Source organism: Eurytemora carolleeae, unplaced genomic scaffold (assembly GCF_000591075.1).
Source record: "Eurytemora carolleeae unplaced genomic scaffold, Eaff_2.0 scaffold319, whole genome shotgun sequence".
NCBI classification, from domain to species: Eukaryota; Metazoa; Arthropoda; class Copepoda; order Calanoida; family Temoridae; genus Eurytemora; species Eurytemora carolleeae.
In genome coordinates, this window is record NW_019396209.1 from 112,992 (window position 1) to 133,011 (window position 20,020).

Here is a 20,020-nt window from a genome sequence, read left to right on the forward strand (position 1 = left end):
ACCTTGAGACTTATTTAAGATTTTAAATAGCTCAATGAACATCAGACACATCAATTGTGCAATGTAAACTAAGCCATTTCACTTCTTAAAATATAATTAAGCTACTATTAAAACTTTTTGTTTTATAACGTCATCTAAAACGCCTTAAGATCGCTTAATTCCAATTTAAACATTTTAAAGATTAGATGTATATTTGGAGAAAAATAAAAATACATAGATATCACATAAAAATTTTAATCAATTAATTCAAAAGGTTAAACCCTCCTTCTCCCCCTCCTTCTTTGCCATGTAAGGACTAGTGTGGGTGTGGATGGTGGGGGTGTGGGTGGAACTGTTAACATGTTTGATAACAATATTTTGAAGAATAATGTTGGATCGACCATTGCTGTAAGCTCGAGCATCATGTCCGTAACATTCATCGTCAGAATGAGAGTAGCTGTCCATCTTAGAACAAACTGGACTAAAATAAAAATAACATTTATTCTTGACTTGACCGTAAGAAGACGACTTAAAGGTAGTCTTTGATTTGATAAAATTTGCTGCATTTATCACCCGAGATAAGAATTTGAGTTTAAAACATTAAAATCTAAACGAAATTCTTAATATTTACAGCACTAATATGCCAGGCCACATTTTGGAAATGTCCAGTGTTTCAAGAATAATATATCTTGAAATAGGTAGAGCCTCATTAATAAATTTAAGGATCAAAGACGACTTTCATATGATTAAAATGTGAGATTCTTGAAACCATAAAGTGGGTTGAATGCATAGATATATAAATAAACATAGATAGCTTATGTACGCAAAATCACCAAGAATTGTACAGTCCGCGAACTCATACTTCTAGGGGTCAAAGTGTACTTCAATGATAAGCGGGGTGGTTTAGTGTTTTAATGGATTTCAGGAGTGAATTTTATTTTGAGAATCAATATATATCATATTGACGAGAACCGAAGAAGGACATGAGAAGAACTAAACTAACTTAAATTTCTCTCTACAGAACTCATGTACACCACAAGTACTCAATGACATAAGAACAGCCAATGTTCACAACCGACCTAGTTAATCTATATAATAGGAATATCTTTAAAACATCTCTGTACATTTATATCGTTCAAGATGAAAAATGTCGTCTTATGCGCAATCTATCTTTATCTATGGTTGAATGTTGCTAATAAATTCAAAGCTCAAAAAGGCTTTCAAGTCGTCATGCTTTCTTAATGTTTCGTGGAACTCCCTGTATCTGAAGGTATTATTGAAAGTTTCAAAGGTTGCCCCCATTGAATGAATTCCTGCATACGCCCTTTTCCTTGATATTAATTGGCAACATTCATCAGCACACTACAGTAATAGCAAGAAAACTCAGAAAGGAAGACGACCTTTAGACTAAAGTTAGGACTTTAGATAGTTCAATGAACATGAGGCAATGAACATGAGGCAATGAACATGAGCAGAACAATGAACAGAGCAATTGTACAGTGTAAACAGACCCATTTTTTAGAACTTCATAGTAAGACCACTCGTTTTGTATTAACAACAAATGCACTCAAGTAATACTTTCATGTCGTCTTCTTTCTCCAGTTTTCTGGTTCTCATTGCACAGAAGATGAAAGCAAACATAATAAAGAAATATTAATCCACTTAAACACGAGAACGCGTATTGACATCTCGCATCCCATTTTATTTTACCAAATTTTCCCATTTCAGCAAGAGATATTTATGGGGGGAGGGTTGAGATATATATAACAACTTACACTCTATCGAATGGGAAGCCCATAGGTCTCGAATCAGGATAAGGAACACCAGGGTTGGTTCCACAGCTTCCCCAGGCATACTTGCTTAACTCAGACCAATCAGCTCTAAATACCATAAACGGTTCACAACAAGGAAGATAAGGTCTGAAGTGTACTGCTCTAAATACCATAATCAATTCACAACAAGGAAGATAAGGTCTGAAGTGTACTGCTATAAATACCATAAACATTTCACAACAAGGAAGATAAGGTCTGAGTGTACTGCTCTAAATAATATAAACAATTCACAACAAGGAAGATAAGGTCTGAGTGTACTGCTCTAAATACCATAAACATTTCACAACAAGGAAGAAAAGGTGTGAAGTGTACTGCTCTAAATACTATAAACAATTCACAACAAGGAAGATAAGGTCTGAGTGTACTGCTCTAAATACTATAAACATTTCACAACAAGGAAGAAAAGGTGTGAAGTGTACTGCTCTAAATACTATAAACAATTCACAACAAGGAAGATAAGGTCTGAGTGTACTGCTCTAAATACTATAAACAATTCACAACAAGGAAGATAAGGTCTGAAGTGTACTGCTCTAAATACCATAAAAAATTCACAACAAGGAAGATAAGGTCTGAAGTGTACTGCTCTAAATACCATAAAAAATTCACAACAAGGAAGATAAGGTCTGAAGTGTACTGCTCTAAATACCATAAAAAATTCACAACAAGGAAGATAAGGTCTGAAGTGTACTGCTCTAAATACCATAAAAAATTCACAACAAGGAAGATAAGGTCTGAAGTGTACAGCTCTAAATACCATAAACAATTCACAACATTTAATGACTTTAAACACTCAATACTTAATAGAAAAATTGTTTAAGACGACATCTAAAAACTTACAGCAGAGCCTCATCATTTTCAAGAAATTGGCTGACTATTCCAAACATACGGAACCTGGAACCAGCCTTAGAGCCTCGGGGTAACATCAAGTTCCTAAACATTTAATTTCTAAGTTTATAAAATTAGTCAATAACAATTTAACCTGTTTAATGCTTAAGTGACCACTCAATTTAATCTGCTAAATACTAAGTGATCACTCAATTTAGTCTGTTAAATACTAAGTGATCACTCAATTTAATCTACTAAATAGTAAGTGATCGCTTAATTTATCTGTTAAATACTAAGCGATCACTCAATTTAATCATCAAGAAAGGCAATCATTTGATCATCAAGAAAGGCAATCTAGACTTCAAAAAAGGGAATCTAGACTTAGTTTAAAACTCTAACCTTTGAAAAGATTCTCTACATCCTTATTATGCATGGCGAAGACAAATAAAGAGTGGATAAATTTTCGCTTTAAAATTAAAAATATCCCAATAGTACCATTGTGAATCAAGTGTTTAGTGTCATTTGAAATAAATATTCATATTTACTTACTGAGGGATACCGCAGTTCACATGGAAGATATCCTCAGTTTTATTATATCCAAATCCGGATACAAGATTCTCCTGATAGCTGCAGGGCCAGTCCTAAATTTAAGGAATAAGTTTATTTAACGATTAGAAACCCCAGTCCTAAATTAAGGAATAAGTTTATTTAACGATTAGATACCCCAGTCCTAAATTTAAGGAATAAGTTTATTTAACGATTAGAAACCCCAGTCCTAAATTAAGGAATAAGTTTATTTAACGATTAGAAACCCCAGTCCTAAATTTAAGGAATAAGTTTATTTAACGATTAGAAACCCAACTTTGCAATGAAATTAAATTCTGTAATCGTCAACCAAGTCAAATTAGAATATTTTAAATGGAAAAAGAGCACTCCCTGGGTCTATCGGCTACAAGTTGCCCGAAAAAGAGATTACATCAATATAAAGATGAAAGTTAATCTATTAAATGTTTCGGAGATATGAGGAGGAGAGTAAACTAGTATTAAGCAGTACCTTGCAAACCATTGGTTCCCTGGTGAAGGGTGTCGTGGAGGGATTCCTTGTATAAACCTTGGTTCCCTTTTCTAAATATAAAACCAACTAATAAGAAACATTCTATTTTAAGTTCCCCGGAATTTAAAAAATTTGTATGACAAATTTAGGATTTTACTCTACTAAAAGTTTAAATATCATTGTGAATGTGGTATGCCCTATTTAAATAAAATATCATCTGAGGTCCCTATATAAGAAGTTCACACATAACATAATACTTACGAAGTAGAATAGGCCATTTATCTATCTCTACAACATCGTCGATATAGTTAGTTACAAACTCAGCATCAGGAATCAGGAACAATCTAAACAAACTCAGTATCAGGAACAATCTAAACAAACTCAGCATCAGGAATCAGGAACAATCTAAACAAACACAGTATCAGGAATCAGGAACAATCTAAACAAACTCAGCATCAGGAATCAGGAACAGTCTAAACAAAACTGGAACAATCTAAACAAACACAACATCAGGAATCAGGAACAATCTAAACAAACACAGTATCAGGAATCAGGAACAATCTAAACAAACTCAGTATCAGGAATCAGGAACAATCTAAACAAACTCAGTATCAGGAACAATCTAAACAAACTCAGTATCAAGAATCAGGAACAATCTAAACAAACTCAGTATCAGGAATCAGGAACAATCTTAACAAACTCAGCATAAGAAATTAGGAACAATCTAAACAATATCAGCATCAGGAGTCAGGAACAATCTAAAGAAACTCAGTATCAGGAGTCAGGAACAATCTAAACAAACTCAGTATTATCAGGAATCAGGAACAATCTATAGAAACTCAGTATCAGGAATCAGGAATAATTTAAAGTAAACTTATCAGGAACATGCATTCTAAAAGTATACTTCGTATCAGGATTCAGGCATAACAAAACATCTTTGACTCTATCTAGATAAATAAAAAATAAATATATATAAATAAGTCTTCATCAGAATATTCTTATAATTGGACAGTCCATAAATGTTGAAAGATTTTAGAAATTCAAAAGTCGAGATTTTTAATATTTGCTTTAACAGAATTACGTATCTAGTTCAGAAAGCTAATAAACGGGATTAATTCAGGGAATTTTTAATAAAAGACTTATTTGTATCCTGAACTGGATAAAAAAATCTATGCATACGTCTTCAGTAGAAATCTACAAATTCACATCTGGCAAACCGTAAAAAAATCCACGAATTTATATCCAGCAAACCATTAGAAGAAATCCACGATTTGTACCTAGGAAACCGTACAATAGACAGAAAAAAAACCTGAAAAATCCTGCAGTTTCTTCCTCTGAATGTATCTTGACCTTGTAGTCCCATGGAAGATGATTTAACCTAGATTATTATTTTTATAAAACCTTTTTTTAAGATCTAAATATTTATTTTATGCTAATCCATGTAAAGATTTAAACAGGTTTACATTACATTACAAGATATAGCATTACATTTACCAAAAAAAAGGAAAAAGACAGCTTAACATGCTAAATTTTTTTGAAAAAATTGCTTTTTATGCACTGTACCAAATTTTAACCCCGAGGGAAATATATTCAAAAAAGACCCAAAAATTAAGATTGACGGTTAACACTAATTACCTTTCGTATCTTACAATAGAACCAACTGGATTTTTGTACAGATCCTTTCCAGCTGGTTCACCTATATCATCAAAATCCAAACCTGAAACAAACATGATCGTCAAAACCTGAATTTAGGCACTTGATTAAATGTAATAAATGAAAATACACTGGTTCACGAAAGCTAACTGATCTCTATTCATTCCTATTAAATTTCTTCAGGATTGTAAGGAGCTGGTTGAATGAATATATAATCTGTTAATCCTCTCTCTGATTTCTCCATGAACGAGATGAGCTGGTTACATGATTATTTAACCTGTTAATCCTTTCTCTGATTTCTACATGAATCAAACAAGCTGGTTGAACTGTTCCAACTTGAAATAGTCGGATTTCACCAGAATTATTTTTTAATATAATTTCTTGGGTGCCCATGGAACCTCACAAATATGATATAATAATAATCTGTTAATTCTTTCTCTGATTTCTACATGAATCGAGCTGGTTGAATGAATATATAATCTGTTAAACCTTTCTCTGATTTCTACATGAATCAGACGAGCTGCAGTTACATGATTATTTAACCTGTTAATCCTATCTCAGATTTCTACATGAATGCAATGAGCTGGTTATATGAATATTTAACCTATTAATTCTATCTCAAATATCTCCATAAATGTACTGAGCTGGTAATATGAATTTAAAACACATTTTTTAAAAATTTTTATCATTCATAAACCTTCCCTGTGCCCTGTGGTCACGTGATGTCCCACAAAAAATTTGGGCCCGATCGGTTCAGCCGTTTTGACGTTTATTGGATACGAACAAACAGACAGACAAGCCAAATTTATAGATAGATAACCTGTTAATCCTATCTCAGATTTCTCCATGAACGTGATGAGCTGGTTTGCTGAATGAGCCCCTGTAGACTGGAAAGTAAGCTCATGAATCTCAACTCCAGGAAACTCAAGCTCAGCATCAGTATACAAAGGCAGGCTCGCTTTATAGTGGGAAAACGCATTCAAAATAAACTTGTTAAACCTAAAAAGGAAGAAAACATTATTTCTTTGCAATAAGGGACTTGAGACATAAATACCATTAAAAGAAAGTTCCACATCTGTAAAAAGGATTTCTACCTGTAGAAAAGAGAATCCCTACCTGTAGAATTAGAATCCCTACCTGTAGAATTAGAATCCCTTCCTGTAGAAAAGAGAACCCCTACCTATATGACAGAGGATCCCTACCTGTACAAAAGAGAATAACACGCGTAGAAAAGAGAATCCCTACCTGTAGAAAAGAGAATCCCTACATGTAGAAAAGAGAATCCCTACCTGTATAAAAGAGAATCCCTACCTGAATAAAAGAGAATCCCTACCTGTATAAAAGAGAATCCCTACCTGTAGAAAAGAGAATCCCTACCTGTATAAAAGAGAATCCCTACCTGTAGAAAAGAGAATCCCTACCTGTAGAAAAGAGAATCACTACCTGTAGAAAAGAGGATCCCTTCCTGTAGAAAAGAGAATCCCTACCTGTAGAAACGAGAATCACTACCTGTAGAAAAGAGGATCCCTGAGACAAGTATTGGGACTATAAAGAGCATTAATCCCTCCTTCAAGATTAAACTGCGTAATATTATTTCCTTCGAACACACTTCTCATCAAACCTAAGAAATTAGAATCAAAGGTTAAGTTTAATCATGAAATTAGATTTAAAGGTTTAAAGGTTTAATCATGGTCTGAATATTTCCAGTAACAAAATTTTGATTTAAAGTATTTGAGTCTTTGCCACAAACTCTGATTTTCCTACCGCTATATCTTTGCTACCCAATGTCTGCGACCTTTAATATTTCAAACTATGAATTATTTTAGATAAAATAATCTAAGTTTGAAATATTACAGCTTTCACCATCAGGTTGAAGAGATATTAGGATTAGAAAATCAGAGTTTGTGACAAAGACTCAATTCCTTTATACGCTGGTTGTATATTTTTACCTAGGAATATGTAAGATTGGTTGTATATTTTTACCTAGGAATATGTAAGATTGTTTGTATATTTTTACCTAGGAATATGTAAGATTGATTGTATATTTTTACCTAGGAATATGTAAGATTGGTTGTATATTTTTACCTAGGAATATGTAAGGTTGGTTGTATATTTTTACCTAGGAATATGTAAGATTGGTTGTATATTTTTACCTAGGAATATGTAAGATTGGTTGTATATTTTTACCTAGGAATATGTAAGATTGGTTGTATATTTTTACCTAGGAATATGTAAGATTGGTGCATCGTATCTCCATAGTACATCTGATTTACACTATCAGTATAAGAGCTCATAAAGGAATTCATGAAGTCACTAAAAACATAAAAAATATCAAACTAAGGAGTCGAGGAAAATAGCTTTTGTTTTTACAGATTTCCTACTTTTGGCGAATGTTCTGAACTAGATATTCATACTAAAACTTGTTAATTGAGGATTTAACTGGAATTTAAAAAAAACATAAGCCTAATCTGAACTAGATACTCAAGCTAAAACTTGTTAATTGAGGGTTCAACTCTATGTAAAAAAAAACATAAACCTAATCTGAAAATAAGTATGGAAGATTTAGTCGGAAAATTATTACATTACTTCTTTTAAGATACCACAAATGAAGATGAACAGTGTAGAGAACCAAAAACATGGATATCTAATATTTGTTAGATTAGACATAACTTATCAGAGTACCATAGTAAGTCGGACATTACATAGAGGGTTACTTAAACTTATCTGTACAGTCCCTTTAAGTAGCTACACCTAACACCACTTACTTGATTCCTAAGTCTCGACCCCCTTCGGCCCTAAGAGGAACAACTCCACCAAGATGATCGTAAAGTTGTTTATCTTTGACCGACGCCATCATGGTTAAAGCTGATCGTTCCATGATCTCCGCCATCCAATCTTGTCTAAGAAACAGAACATTTTAGCAAATTCATTCGAACAGATTTACACCACGAAAAATAATTTTCTATTTCTTTAATTTCAAAGTTTGAATTGTAAAAAGGTTATCTAAAGTCAGTACTTTTGGAGTATTATTAATCTAAACACGTCTTAATCTCGATATCCAACGTTAGATTTTAAAATTTAAGGATAAACATTTGATCCCTGTTGTCCCTGCAGGGTTTGACCACCCCGAGATTCATTTGACCCCCCAAGTTCATGCTGCAGAGATAAAGGGAAAGGAAGAGATAGGGAGGGGGGGGGAAGTTGTGTCAACTCCTCTGGTTCATTTTAAACTACCTGAATATAGAGTTGTCAGGCCTAGCTAGGTATCCGAGTCCAGATATACCATAACTCAAAACACTTTTCAGCTTTGAGTTGTATCCAATAGGGACTGGGAAACTCCACTCCAAGGGGCCATATACTTCAATCCGAGGCAAACCATTGGAAATCCTAAATATGAATTTCAAAAAGGATTGCTTGATATAAAAGTAACACACCTAATTTACAAAACAACGGATCCACTTTAAGGAAGACTTAGACTTTCGAACAGATAATTCTTTCTTTGCATTATAAATAGTCATTTTGATAGAACCCCATCTTAAATATCAGATAAGAAATAAACATCTCCATGCAATTTTGTTAACGTGTAACGTCGTCATGTGGGGAGAGTCAAATGTGTTAAGTAAATCGAGAAGAATAAAATAATTCACATTTTTAAAGTTATCATTTGTAACAAGAAAAATCAAAAAAATACCTTTCTAGAGAATATCTTCCGATTAAGTTCTTGTGATGAGCGTACTCAATTTCTCCACTTCTGTCAATCTGAAAATAAAAGAAATAAAAACAAACATTGAAACAAGCCAATACAATTATAACATTATACTAACAAATAAAAGAGAACGTTCAAGCCAACGTGCGGAAGCAAAGAACATTTGCGTGATTCTGTCGAGCTATTCAATCAATTTGAGGCAAAATCGGTCAAAGGGTTCATGAGTTATGATCGGATAACCAAACAAACCGAGATCACAAGTATGATATAATATTAATCTGTTTCTGTTTAATGTTTTTAAATGAACGTCTTAAATTTTGAAACTGCAGGTAGAACAATGGGCAAACGTTATTTGCTTGGCTTTAACATTTCTAGGTGAGTTAGTTCGAGAAAGTTTAGTCTCAGGGCAAAACTGGGTTTCCGAGCAAGTAACAAATTAATAATCAAAATGTCCCTAGAAAATTTATTCCTACCTTACTCGACCCATCCATAGAATCCTGGGGGAAATCCAGCATGCTATAAAACCCAAACACAGGCTGTAAAGTTGCAGGAGCATTCACTCTCTAAAAAGATTTTTTTTGCACGATACAAAATTCACAAGTCATTGTTTGGTAAATGAAACCCACAAATAAGTTTCGTGTGACCCTCTTTCACAAGAGGAAGACCTGGTTCACAACGGAACCCTTTAAACCTTTTGATTAATAATGTGGTATCTTAGTATTAATAAATTTTAGAATTACACAAGCGAAAAATAAAGTATTTAGAAAGAAAACTCATGGATATCTTATTCATTCTTAATCAGTCAGGGCGTTTTTAGGTAACACTGAATTGGACAAGAAGGGTGACTTGAAATTACGACTAATTGTCCCTTTATATTATAATAGTTTAGAATGTTAGCTTACCTGGAACCAGGATTCAAAATGAGAGTTTACCTGGAACCAGGATCCAAAATGTTAGTTTACCTGGAACCAGGATCCAAAATGTTAGTTTACCTGGAACCAGGATCCAAAATGTTAGTTTACCTGGAACCAGGATCCAAAATGTCAGTTTACCTGGAACCAGGATCCAAAATGTTAGTTTTCCTGGAACCAGGATCCAAAATGAGAGTTTACCTGGAACCAGGATCCAAAATGTCAGTTTACCTGGAACCAGGATCCAAAATGTTAGTTTACCTGGAACCAGGATCCAAAATGAGAGTTTACCTGGCACCAGGATCCAAAATGAGAGTTTACCTGGAACCAGGATCCAAAATGTTAAGTTTACCTGGAACCAGGATCCAAAATGAGAGTTCAAAGTGGGATCCTCTCTGAAAATATATAGAATTAAGCTCTAGCAGTAATCTTCTCACAACGTGGACATAACAAGTTAATTAAAATTTTAATGTACAGCGCCTATTCAGAAAAATTCGTTTAATTCTATTAATTGTTACCAGGGAGAGATGCAGGGGTCCTTATAATTCCATCTAATTAATATATTAAGCCTTTTTGTTGTACACAATTGGAAGTATGATGCCAAGTTGTAGGAAAAATTCCATACTGCAGAATGTATAGTGTATACTGAAAGTGTTTATTTTTCTGTATATCCTAATTTCTCTAATATTAATATTTACATCTTTTAACGCTACAAATGCAGTACACATTTCTGAAGTGTAGTACACGCAAACAAAAACTTACCAAAGTCACAATGGCAAAGAATGTGTACTTTCATGCCCTTATCCCATTTGGAATCGGAATGAAATTATATGGACCCCTGGCGAAATGCGAACAGTTTCTTCAATTTTAATTCAATGCCATTTGGGTTTTTAAGTCTTAGGATTTCTCCAAATTTTTTTAATTATCTAAAAATTAAAGGCCATTGTTAAACCGTTTCTATTTTGTAATATTTTTAAATAGGTGTACAATACAGGCTTAGCCAAGAAATTAATACTGCAGTCTGTTTCCTTATATTAATGATTTCCCTAAAATTGTAATCTTGGTTATTTCTTTGTCAAATACTCAAAAACCATAAAAGACTTTATTCAAAAGCAGAAGACTTAAAATTCGGTAATAGTGATGGACCAAACACCTGTAAGTAAAAAAATAGGAGTTAGTTCCACATTGATTGAAAATATATTTCGGTCTGGGTTGCCTCTCGTCCTTTCTTGAGATTGTTTCTGTCACAAAGATTAATAACAAACCAACTTTGGATAGTCATATTTTAAGAGTTTCTGGTAGTCCTTACGGTAAAGTAGTTGTATTAAAATCAATTTAAAATACCTCCAATAGCCAAGTAAACTCTCAGGATCAGAATCAGGAAGAGTTTTGAATGGAGGTTTATTCCAGGTAATCTCCACATACTTACCAACCTTGACAAAAAAGCAATCCAAATTTTACTAAATTATTTGCAATAAGATCTAAGCCCTGAAATAGAGACAAAGTTTGTTAAGTCTTTTACCATGCGAGATTAAAATAAAAATCACATGTTTAAGAATTATTCCAAATATTTAATAAGCAAAATCAACTATTTTTGAATTTTTGAACGAGTATATAGATACTCATAGAACACACTTACTCCAAGTGTTCCTAATCCGAAAATTGTGTTACTGTATTTTCAAATAATTTAAATTTCATAAAGAATTATAAATGAATGTAAAGATATATGATCAGAAACGTATGGTGAAATCTATCAATTTCGAAAAAACTTTTGGGTTTGAAAAAACTCAAAGACCTGTTTCGGTTCGGTGCAAGCATCATAAGACCAGTAAGCATCAATGGATTTACTTTTTGTTGCATCATGGCATCCTGCACTACTGTAGCACCACTGACGACCTTAAATTCAATAAATAAGGCCAGTAAGCATCAATATTTTTGCTTATTATAGCATCATTGTATCCTGCACTACTGTAGCACCTCTGACAACCTAAATACAATAAATAAGACCAGTAAGCATCAATATTCGTGCTTATTGTAGCATCATGGCATCCTGCACTACTGTAGCATCACTGACAACCTAAATACAATAAACAAGACCTGCAGTAAGCATCAATATTCTTGCTTATTATAGCATCATTGCATCCTGCACTACTGTAGCACCACTGACGTCTTCTTATGTCGACGTAATTTTAAGTAAACATTCTTTTAATTTTTATGACCCTTTACCCTTCCGAATTTTTTGATTTTCTTACTGAAGATTGTTTGTTAATCCTAAACAGGCTGGGGGGGGGGGCGCACCCAGCCCCCCGGTAGTTTCTTTGTACTAGCACTATCATTTTTAACACTATGACCGTGAAATTTTGTGACTTTATGAATAGTACAGGGCACAGGGCGGAAAAAAAGTCTGTGAAAAAAATCTGAAATAGCCCATAACTTTTTTTGGGACTAAAGCTACAAATCTAAAAACATGCATTTCAAACACTTCAATATTTGTTTTTCAAAAAATATATATTTTTTCATTTTTTTGTTATTTTTTTAGGCATTTTTTGCACCCTCCCTAGCACCCAAACTATTTAAGTTATCGGTCTAATTTTTTTCTTCGAGCTGGCCATAAAAAATTGGACTATGAACATGCAGTTCAACCCTTTACCTATTCTTTATGGCCTTTTTCTAGACTATAAATAGGATCAGACCCCTCAGCCTTTATTGAGTTAAATCACTTGCAGATTTATGCAAGACTGGCACAGGAAGAAAATAAGGGTTTTTGTTTTTTAAGAAAAAAGTAACAATATCTTACTTATAGTTGATCCGAAAAAGAGCTATAAAAGAGTATCGTTGTTAACGGCAAATCACTCAAAATTACGTGAACAGTCTCCTTTAAAATATTTTTATTAGCTCTTACCCTTGAAAATATCTACACAGTTTCCATTCTTGTGTTCAGGTAAGCAGGCACAGGAATGCTTATTACCCTCTCCTCCTAGGTAACCAACTGGGAAAAATTCCTGAGAAAAAAATAAAAAATTTTATTAGGATTATTTTCAAATAGGTCAAATAGGTCAATTCCTTTATCTGTGCAACCTAATCTTTAAACCTTTGGTATATCACTTAGATTTTTTGATTTAACAAAGATTTACAAGACTAGGTTGCACAGATGAAGGGATTAGAAAATTTGTGTTAGTGGCAAGAAATTCCTTTAATTAAAACACAATTGGAAATTTGATTGGTTGATATATTACCTGTGGATATAAGCTAGCAAGATCAGGAAGGTAGGTTGGTGGATATATTACCTGTGGATATAAGCTAGCAAGCTCAGGAAGGTAGGTTGGTTGATATATTACCTGTGGATATAAGCTAGCAAGATCAGGAAGGTAGGTTGGTTGATATATTACCTGTGGATATAAGCTAGCAAGATCAGGAAGGTAGGTTGGTGGATATATTACCTGCGGATATAAGCTAGCAAAATCAGGAAGGTAGGTTGGTTGATATATTACCTGTGGATATAATCTAGCAAGATCAGGAAGGTAGGTTGGTTGATATATTACCTGTGGATATAAGCTAGCAAGATCAGGAAGATAGGTTGGTAAATCTGTTCTACTCTGAATAATTTGTTGAACTGCCGCGGCAAACACAAGCTAAGAAAAATATAAATAATTTTAAGGTAAAATCTTAAATTAACGCCACAAGGGCGTACAAAGGGGGGCAAAGGGGCAGTGCCCCCCCCCCTTAATCTCTGAGCTATCACACTATGAAAATCTGAAACTGAAGAGTGAAGAACATAAAACATTAGTTTGCGTTTTTTTTCAGCTAGTTTTGTTTGAAGGAGAGATAAAGTAGTACTTGTTAGGTAATTGGACTGTATGTGTACTTTTGAATTTATGGTTCAAATTTCGCCCCCCCCCCCCCATCACTATATTTATTTAACGTAAAAATCATGAAGTCACAAAATGAGCGGCATCATTTGAGCAATTTCATCTCAAAAGACGATACAATTGTGTACAAAAACTCATTCGGTAAGTTCAAAATTTACTTTAGCACGGGTTCCCTCGACCAATTTTGCATACAAAACATCCCTTGCTAGCTCTTAATTTGTTTAGGAAAAATTGTTCACAGTTTAATTTCCTTAACTTCCCTGTACAGTAGTTGAATAGTAAATACGAACATTCAAAAATTGCAAAGTTGGTGGAAGACGACAAAAGTGATCACTTAATTCCTATATTATTTAAAAACACTCTGAAGTTAGCACTTATGAAAAGACTAGAGATCAAGCATTTATCTCTGATCTCCATTTTATGCGGACGGACTTATTTAATAGCTCTTTCATATCCCGTGTTGGTTGTTTCCTGAACAATCGAGAAAAGATCAAATATTAAAGTACCCTTATTAAATATTGAGATCAAGCGGTCCAAGGATACCTCTGACCTATTATTCTATTCACCTGATTGCATTGGTCCCTGATAACAACCAGAAAACTGAGAACTTGAACATAAGTTTTAAATCCACGGGTTAACGATACGATGGCAGAAACAGCTATAAAAATTTTATTTAAGAGGTTTAGAGTAAAGAGAAAGTAAACTTTTGATAATTTTTGAGAGTCAAAAACTTTTAACGATGGTAGAATCAAATCTTTTATTTAATTCACAATTACCTAGTCAAGAATACGTTGTGTGATAAAATAGTATTATTCACCGATATTTTCAGGGGGAGAAGGTGCCAACCCGTGATATGACCAAAACTGGATTCAGGGGAGAAGGTGCCAACCCGTAATATGACCAAAACTGGATTCAGGGGGAGAAGATGCCAACCCGTGATATGAACAAAACTGGATTCAGGGGGAGAAGATGCCAACCCGTGAATTGTGATATGACCAAAACTGGATTCAGGGGGAGAAGATGCCAACCCGTGATATGACCAAAACTGGATATCTGTCAGGTTTGAATCAAATACGGTTTAAAACTTTTGCCCCCATAATTTCAATCTTTTACTTACAAGTCTGAAATTTTGGATCAGACGAAGAAACCATCTCTTCCCGTCCCACTTTCAGGCAATCAGCTTTTCTAAATAGAAATATTTGAAATCCGAAGGTTTCAGTAAAATTGATTTATTTAGAAGTTCCAACCATATTCGAAATAGATAAATACTGACCTTGTAATATGAATTAGCTGTTCCCTGTAGATGATACTATTTTCTATCTGTATATCTGGCAGAACTATAGCTGTATTTGGAATACTGGTTGGCTGATCAGCACTCCTGAAATTTTTTTTTTTCTATCTGTATATCTGGCAGAACTATAGCTGTATTTGGAATACTGGTTGGGTGGTCAGCACTTCTGAAATATTATTTCATATCTGTATATCTGGCAGAACTTAGTTATATCAGGGATACTAGCTGGTTGGTCCGCACTCCTGAAATAGTATTTCTATCTATATATCTGGCAGAACTTAGTTATATCAGGGATACTAGCTGGCTTGTCCGTACTCCTAAAATTACTCAAATTAATATTTTCTATCTATATATCTGAACTATAGCTGTATCAGGAATACTAGATGGTCAGTACTCAAATTAATATTTTCTATCTATATATCTGAACTAAAGCTGTATTTGGAAAAATAGCTGGTCCGTACTCATAAATTAATATTATCTATCTATATATCTAGAAGAGCTAAAGCTGTATCAGGAAGCACTCTTGAAATAGTATTTACTATCTGTATATCTGGTAGCACTATAGCTATGGTCAGTACTCCTGAAATAGTATTTACTATCTGTATATCTGGTAAAACTATAGCTATGGTCAGTACTCCTGAAATAGTATTTACTATCTGTATATCTGGTAAAACTATAGCTGTGGTCAGTACTCCTGAAATAGTATTTACTATCTGTATATCTGGTAGCACTATAGCTGTGGTCCGTACTCCTGAAATAGTATTTACTATCTGTATATCTGGTAGCACTATAGCTGTGGTCCGTACTCCTGAAATAGTATTTCTATCTGTATATCTGGTAGCACTATAGCTGTGGTCAGTACTCCTGAAATAGTATTTACTATCTCTATATCTGGTAGAACTTTAGCTGTATCTGCAGATACTAGCTGGGTGGTCAATACCTGAAAGGATCTGTGGGAGTAAATAAAGAGAGGTACATTCCTTAATTAAACTAAGTTTCAGGTTCTTTAAAATAAACACTGTTAAGCGTATGTGAGCAATAGTTTTTTAGACGTTAAAACATGACAAGATGAATTCATAACTTTCTAGAATAAATTAATATAATTCTTTCAATTATTAAAATTCTATCCTATCAAAAAGCATTTGATAGCTATGATTCTAACAATCGATAGCTTTGATTCTAACAATTTTAAGGGTAAGATACGGTATAATATAGAGAAACATTGTATAAATTAATTAGTTTCTTATTTACTCAGAAATATGTTTTACAGAGTTAATTTCCTATGAATCAAATAGAGCTCCAAAAATGATGAGCTGCTTACCTTAAACTCTCCGGGAGATACAGCTGAACCTTGTTATCAAAGGTTGGATACCAGTAGGGCCTAGAAATAAAATACAATTTTTAAGAGAATAATTTGTACAATTTAAGCATTTATTAAAAAATATAACGTAACTAAACAAATTTAGTGTACTGCAGCACTGCAGTTTCTGGGAGGAATGTAAACAATTTAGTGTACTGCAGTACAGCAGTTTCTGGGAGGAATGTTAACAATTTAGTGTACTGCAGTACTGCAGTTTCTGGGGGGAATGAAAACAATTTAGTGTACTGCAGTACTGCAGTTTTTGGGAGGAATGTAAACAATTTAGTGTACTGCAGTCTGCAGTACTACAGTTTCTGGGAGGAATGTAAACAATTTAGTGTACGTACTGCAGTACTGAGTACTGCAGTTTCTGGGAGGAATGTAAACAATTTAGTGTGCTGCAGTACAGCAGTTTTTGGGAGGCATGTAAACAATTTAGTGTACTGCAATACTGCAGTTTTTGGGAGGAATGTAAACAATTTAGTGTACTGCAGTACTGCAGTTTCTGGGAGGAATGTTAAAGAAGCCAGTATTTTCCTGAGTTACTAAACAATGGGATTAAAAGGAACTATTGTCGTTATTTCTAGAGATATTTTTTTACAGGTAGGATCAGGTGTCTGATTCACAATGTTACCATTACAAGTTTGGTTTTGTAAGAAACCCTGAAAAAATGAAATAACAAAATATTTCCAGATTAAGGGTTAAAAGGTACTGTTGTGAATCAGACATAGTTCAAATTCACCTGTTTAGTCCTTGTAAAAGGGAGAGTATAAGAACTTGACGTCCATTTACAGAATCAACACAATCTATTGTTAGATAACCCTTCAGCCCAACAGGTCTAAAAATAAACATTCAAAGGATTTGAACAGTGTCAAGGGTCGGGACCAATAAGACATCCCCCCTAAAACCTTGTTAGAGGTAACTTAAGAAAAGAATTTAAACTCATTCTCAAATCTCAAGGGACTGAATCTAAGTAACAAATGCAAAATTAAGCTTTTATACAATAGTATAGTGTTGGACCAATGTGACATTCCTGCCTTTCCCCTAAACACCTTGTTAGGGATAACTTATGAAAAAAAATGTAAACCCGTTAATCAATGTAACAATTGCATAATTCATAAAAAAAATATAAAGAATTTGGTGGCATAACAGTTCCGTTCAGATATCTAAATTTTTGCTGGCTTGAATAGATTTTATGAATGAATAATAAAATCTTAAAATAAAATAGATTTAGTTAAAGAAAACAAAATACCTAATACTGTTGGTATTAGGATCACCATATCCATTATCCCCGGTCTAGAAAATAAGATTAGTTAAAGGAACTGTAAACGTAATTTTTAGTGACCCTCCTTGCAAAGATAGCAACGGTACCCTTGAAAGCTTTGTATGATTAAGTATGAATTAGATATGAATAATTGGGTTTATTTCACATGTTTAATTTCATTTGCGGTTTCTCTGCAAAAGTGACAATTGCGCATTTCTTGTTTTTTAAGAGGAAACCCCCAGAAATAAACACTATACGATCAAGAAAGACGACGGTATACCACATTTCTGATCAGATTAGGGTTGCAAGGGTACAGTGTTAGATCGAGCATTGTCATCATATAGAGGTCACTTGAAATTACACGTATAGTCCCTTTCAGAAAAACAAGTACGGTTGGCAATTCAAATGGAACGTTTTCATTCATTTTTCATGTTTAAAATTAATTCAAAAGTGAAGCAAAACATTACTAAAAAACTAAATAAATAAGAGCAGTTCAATACTTTTCAGCATAACTCTCGTGTCAGATGAATCTCTCTGTCTAAATAAATAAACTTGTGTACCTGATAAACTACTCCGGCATAGAGAGAATGGCCTAGAAACCCAAGAAAAAGTAAAACTATCACTCCAGCCATTGTTTTCTTACTGATGGCTTGTGATTAAATATTAAAGAAGTAAACAATACTGTTTGCAGTACGCTTGTACTATTTGTACTTGCAGTACGGAAACTAGCAAAAGGAATTTGTAATTTCACACTTCACAAATTATCAAATATCCGTTTTTTAGCTAAAAATAAAAATGCCCTTTTTATAATGCAATACTAATAGTTCTTCTAATTTCTATCTAAAATTGGAGTTTACAGATAGAAAGTAGGAAATCTCCAGTTCTCCTACTTTCTATCTGTAAATTACAATTCTCCTACTTTCTATCTGTAAACTCCAGTTCTACCACTCTCTATCTGTAAACTCCAGTTCTCCTACTTTCTATCTGCAAACTTTAGTTCTCCTACTTTCTATTTGTAAACTCCAGTTCTCCCACTTTCTATATGTAAACTCTAGTTATCCCACTTTCTATCTGTAAACTCCAGTTCTCCTACTTTCTATCTGTAAACTTTAGTTCTCCTACTTTCTCTCTGTAAATTCCAGTTTTCTCACTTTCTATCTGTAAACTCCAGTTTTCCCACTTTCCATCTGTAAACTCCGGTTCTCCTACTTTCTATCTGTAAACTCCAGTTCTCAACTTTGTAGACACCAGATCTCCTACTTTCTATCTGTAAACTCCAGTTTTCCTACTTTCTATCTGTAAACTCCAGTTCTCCCACTTTCTATCTGTAAACTCCGGTTCTCATACTTTCTATCTGTAAACTCCAGTTCTCAACTTTCTATCTGTAGACACCAGATCTCCTACTTTCTATCTGTAAACTCCAGTTCTCCCACTTTCTATCTGTAAACTCCAGTTTTCTCACTTTCTATCTGTAAACTCCAGTTTTCTCACTTTCTATCTGTATACTTTAGTTCTCCTACTTTCTATCTGTAAACTCTAGTTCTCACATTTTATATGTATAATTTTACAGGATAAATAAGATGAGAAAACAATTTTTACGGGTATTTCAAGTCACTTATTCAATTATATTTTCGTGGTGTCTTTTTTTCCCTTGATGTTTTATTTCATTTCATAAATTTCCTGGGGGGGGGCGGCCCTCCCCCTCCATGAGCTTAGGGTGGTGCCCGTGGGCCCAGGTCCTCCACCAATGCCTCTTTTTAGGATGGATTTATGACTGATGAAACAGTACTTCCGTAATCGTGCGATAAGTCTAAAACGTAGGATAAACCTAGGATTACTTAATATGTGGGATAAACCTAGGATTACTTAATATGTAGGATAAACCTAGGATTACTTAATATGTAGAATAAACTCAAGATTACTTAATATGTAGGATAAACCTAGGATTACTTAATCGTAGGATAAACCTAGGATTACTTAATATGTAGGATAAACCTGGGATTACTTAATATGTAGGATAAACCTAGGATTACTTACTATGTAGGATAAACCTAGGATTACTTAATATGTAGGATAAACCTAGGATTACTTAATATGTAGGATAAACCTAGGATTACTTACTATGTAGGATAAACCTAGGATTACTTAATATGTAGGATAAACCTAGGATTACTTAATATGTAGGATAAAACCTAGGATTACTTAATATGTAGGATAAACCTATAATTACTTAATCCTAGGTTTATCCTAGGATTCAGATACTCGTCTGATGAAGG

At 33.8% G+C, this 20,020-nt stretch overlaps 1 protein-coding gene across 1 annotated transcript; it reads right to left on the reverse strand.

Moving 5' to 3' along the window:
* Nucleotides 1–172: 172 nt before the first annotated feature.
* Nucleotides 173–18,412, reverse strand: LOC111698228 (hemocyanin F chain). The gene is made up of 27 exons (XM_023468512.1): nt 18,305–18,412; nt 17,733–17,776; nt 17,223–17,318; nt 16,442–16,501; nt 15,103–15,207; nt 14,947–15,014; nt 14,396–14,487; nt 13,503–13,592; nt 12,863–12,962; nt 11,756–11,856; nt 11,305–11,393; nt 10,313–10,355; nt 9,523–9,612; nt 9,035–9,102; nt 8,578–8,730; nt 8,109–8,243; nt 7,565–7,656; nt 6,853–6,964; nt 6,164–6,342; nt 5,326–5,407; nt 5,000–5,068; nt 3,952–4,034; nt 3,691–3,761; nt 3,186–3,277; nt 2,649–2,741; nt 1,755–1,859; nt 173–460 (listed from the first exon to the last, which is right to left on the reverse strand). Exons 1-27 carry the CDS (start codon nt 18,374–18,376, stop codon nt 247–249), a joined length of 2,598 nt encoding a protein of 865 aa, XP_023324280.1. The 5' UTR covers nt 18,377–18,412; the 3' UTR covers nt 173–246.
* Between the last annotated feature and the right edge of the window lie 1,608 nt (nt 18,413–20,020).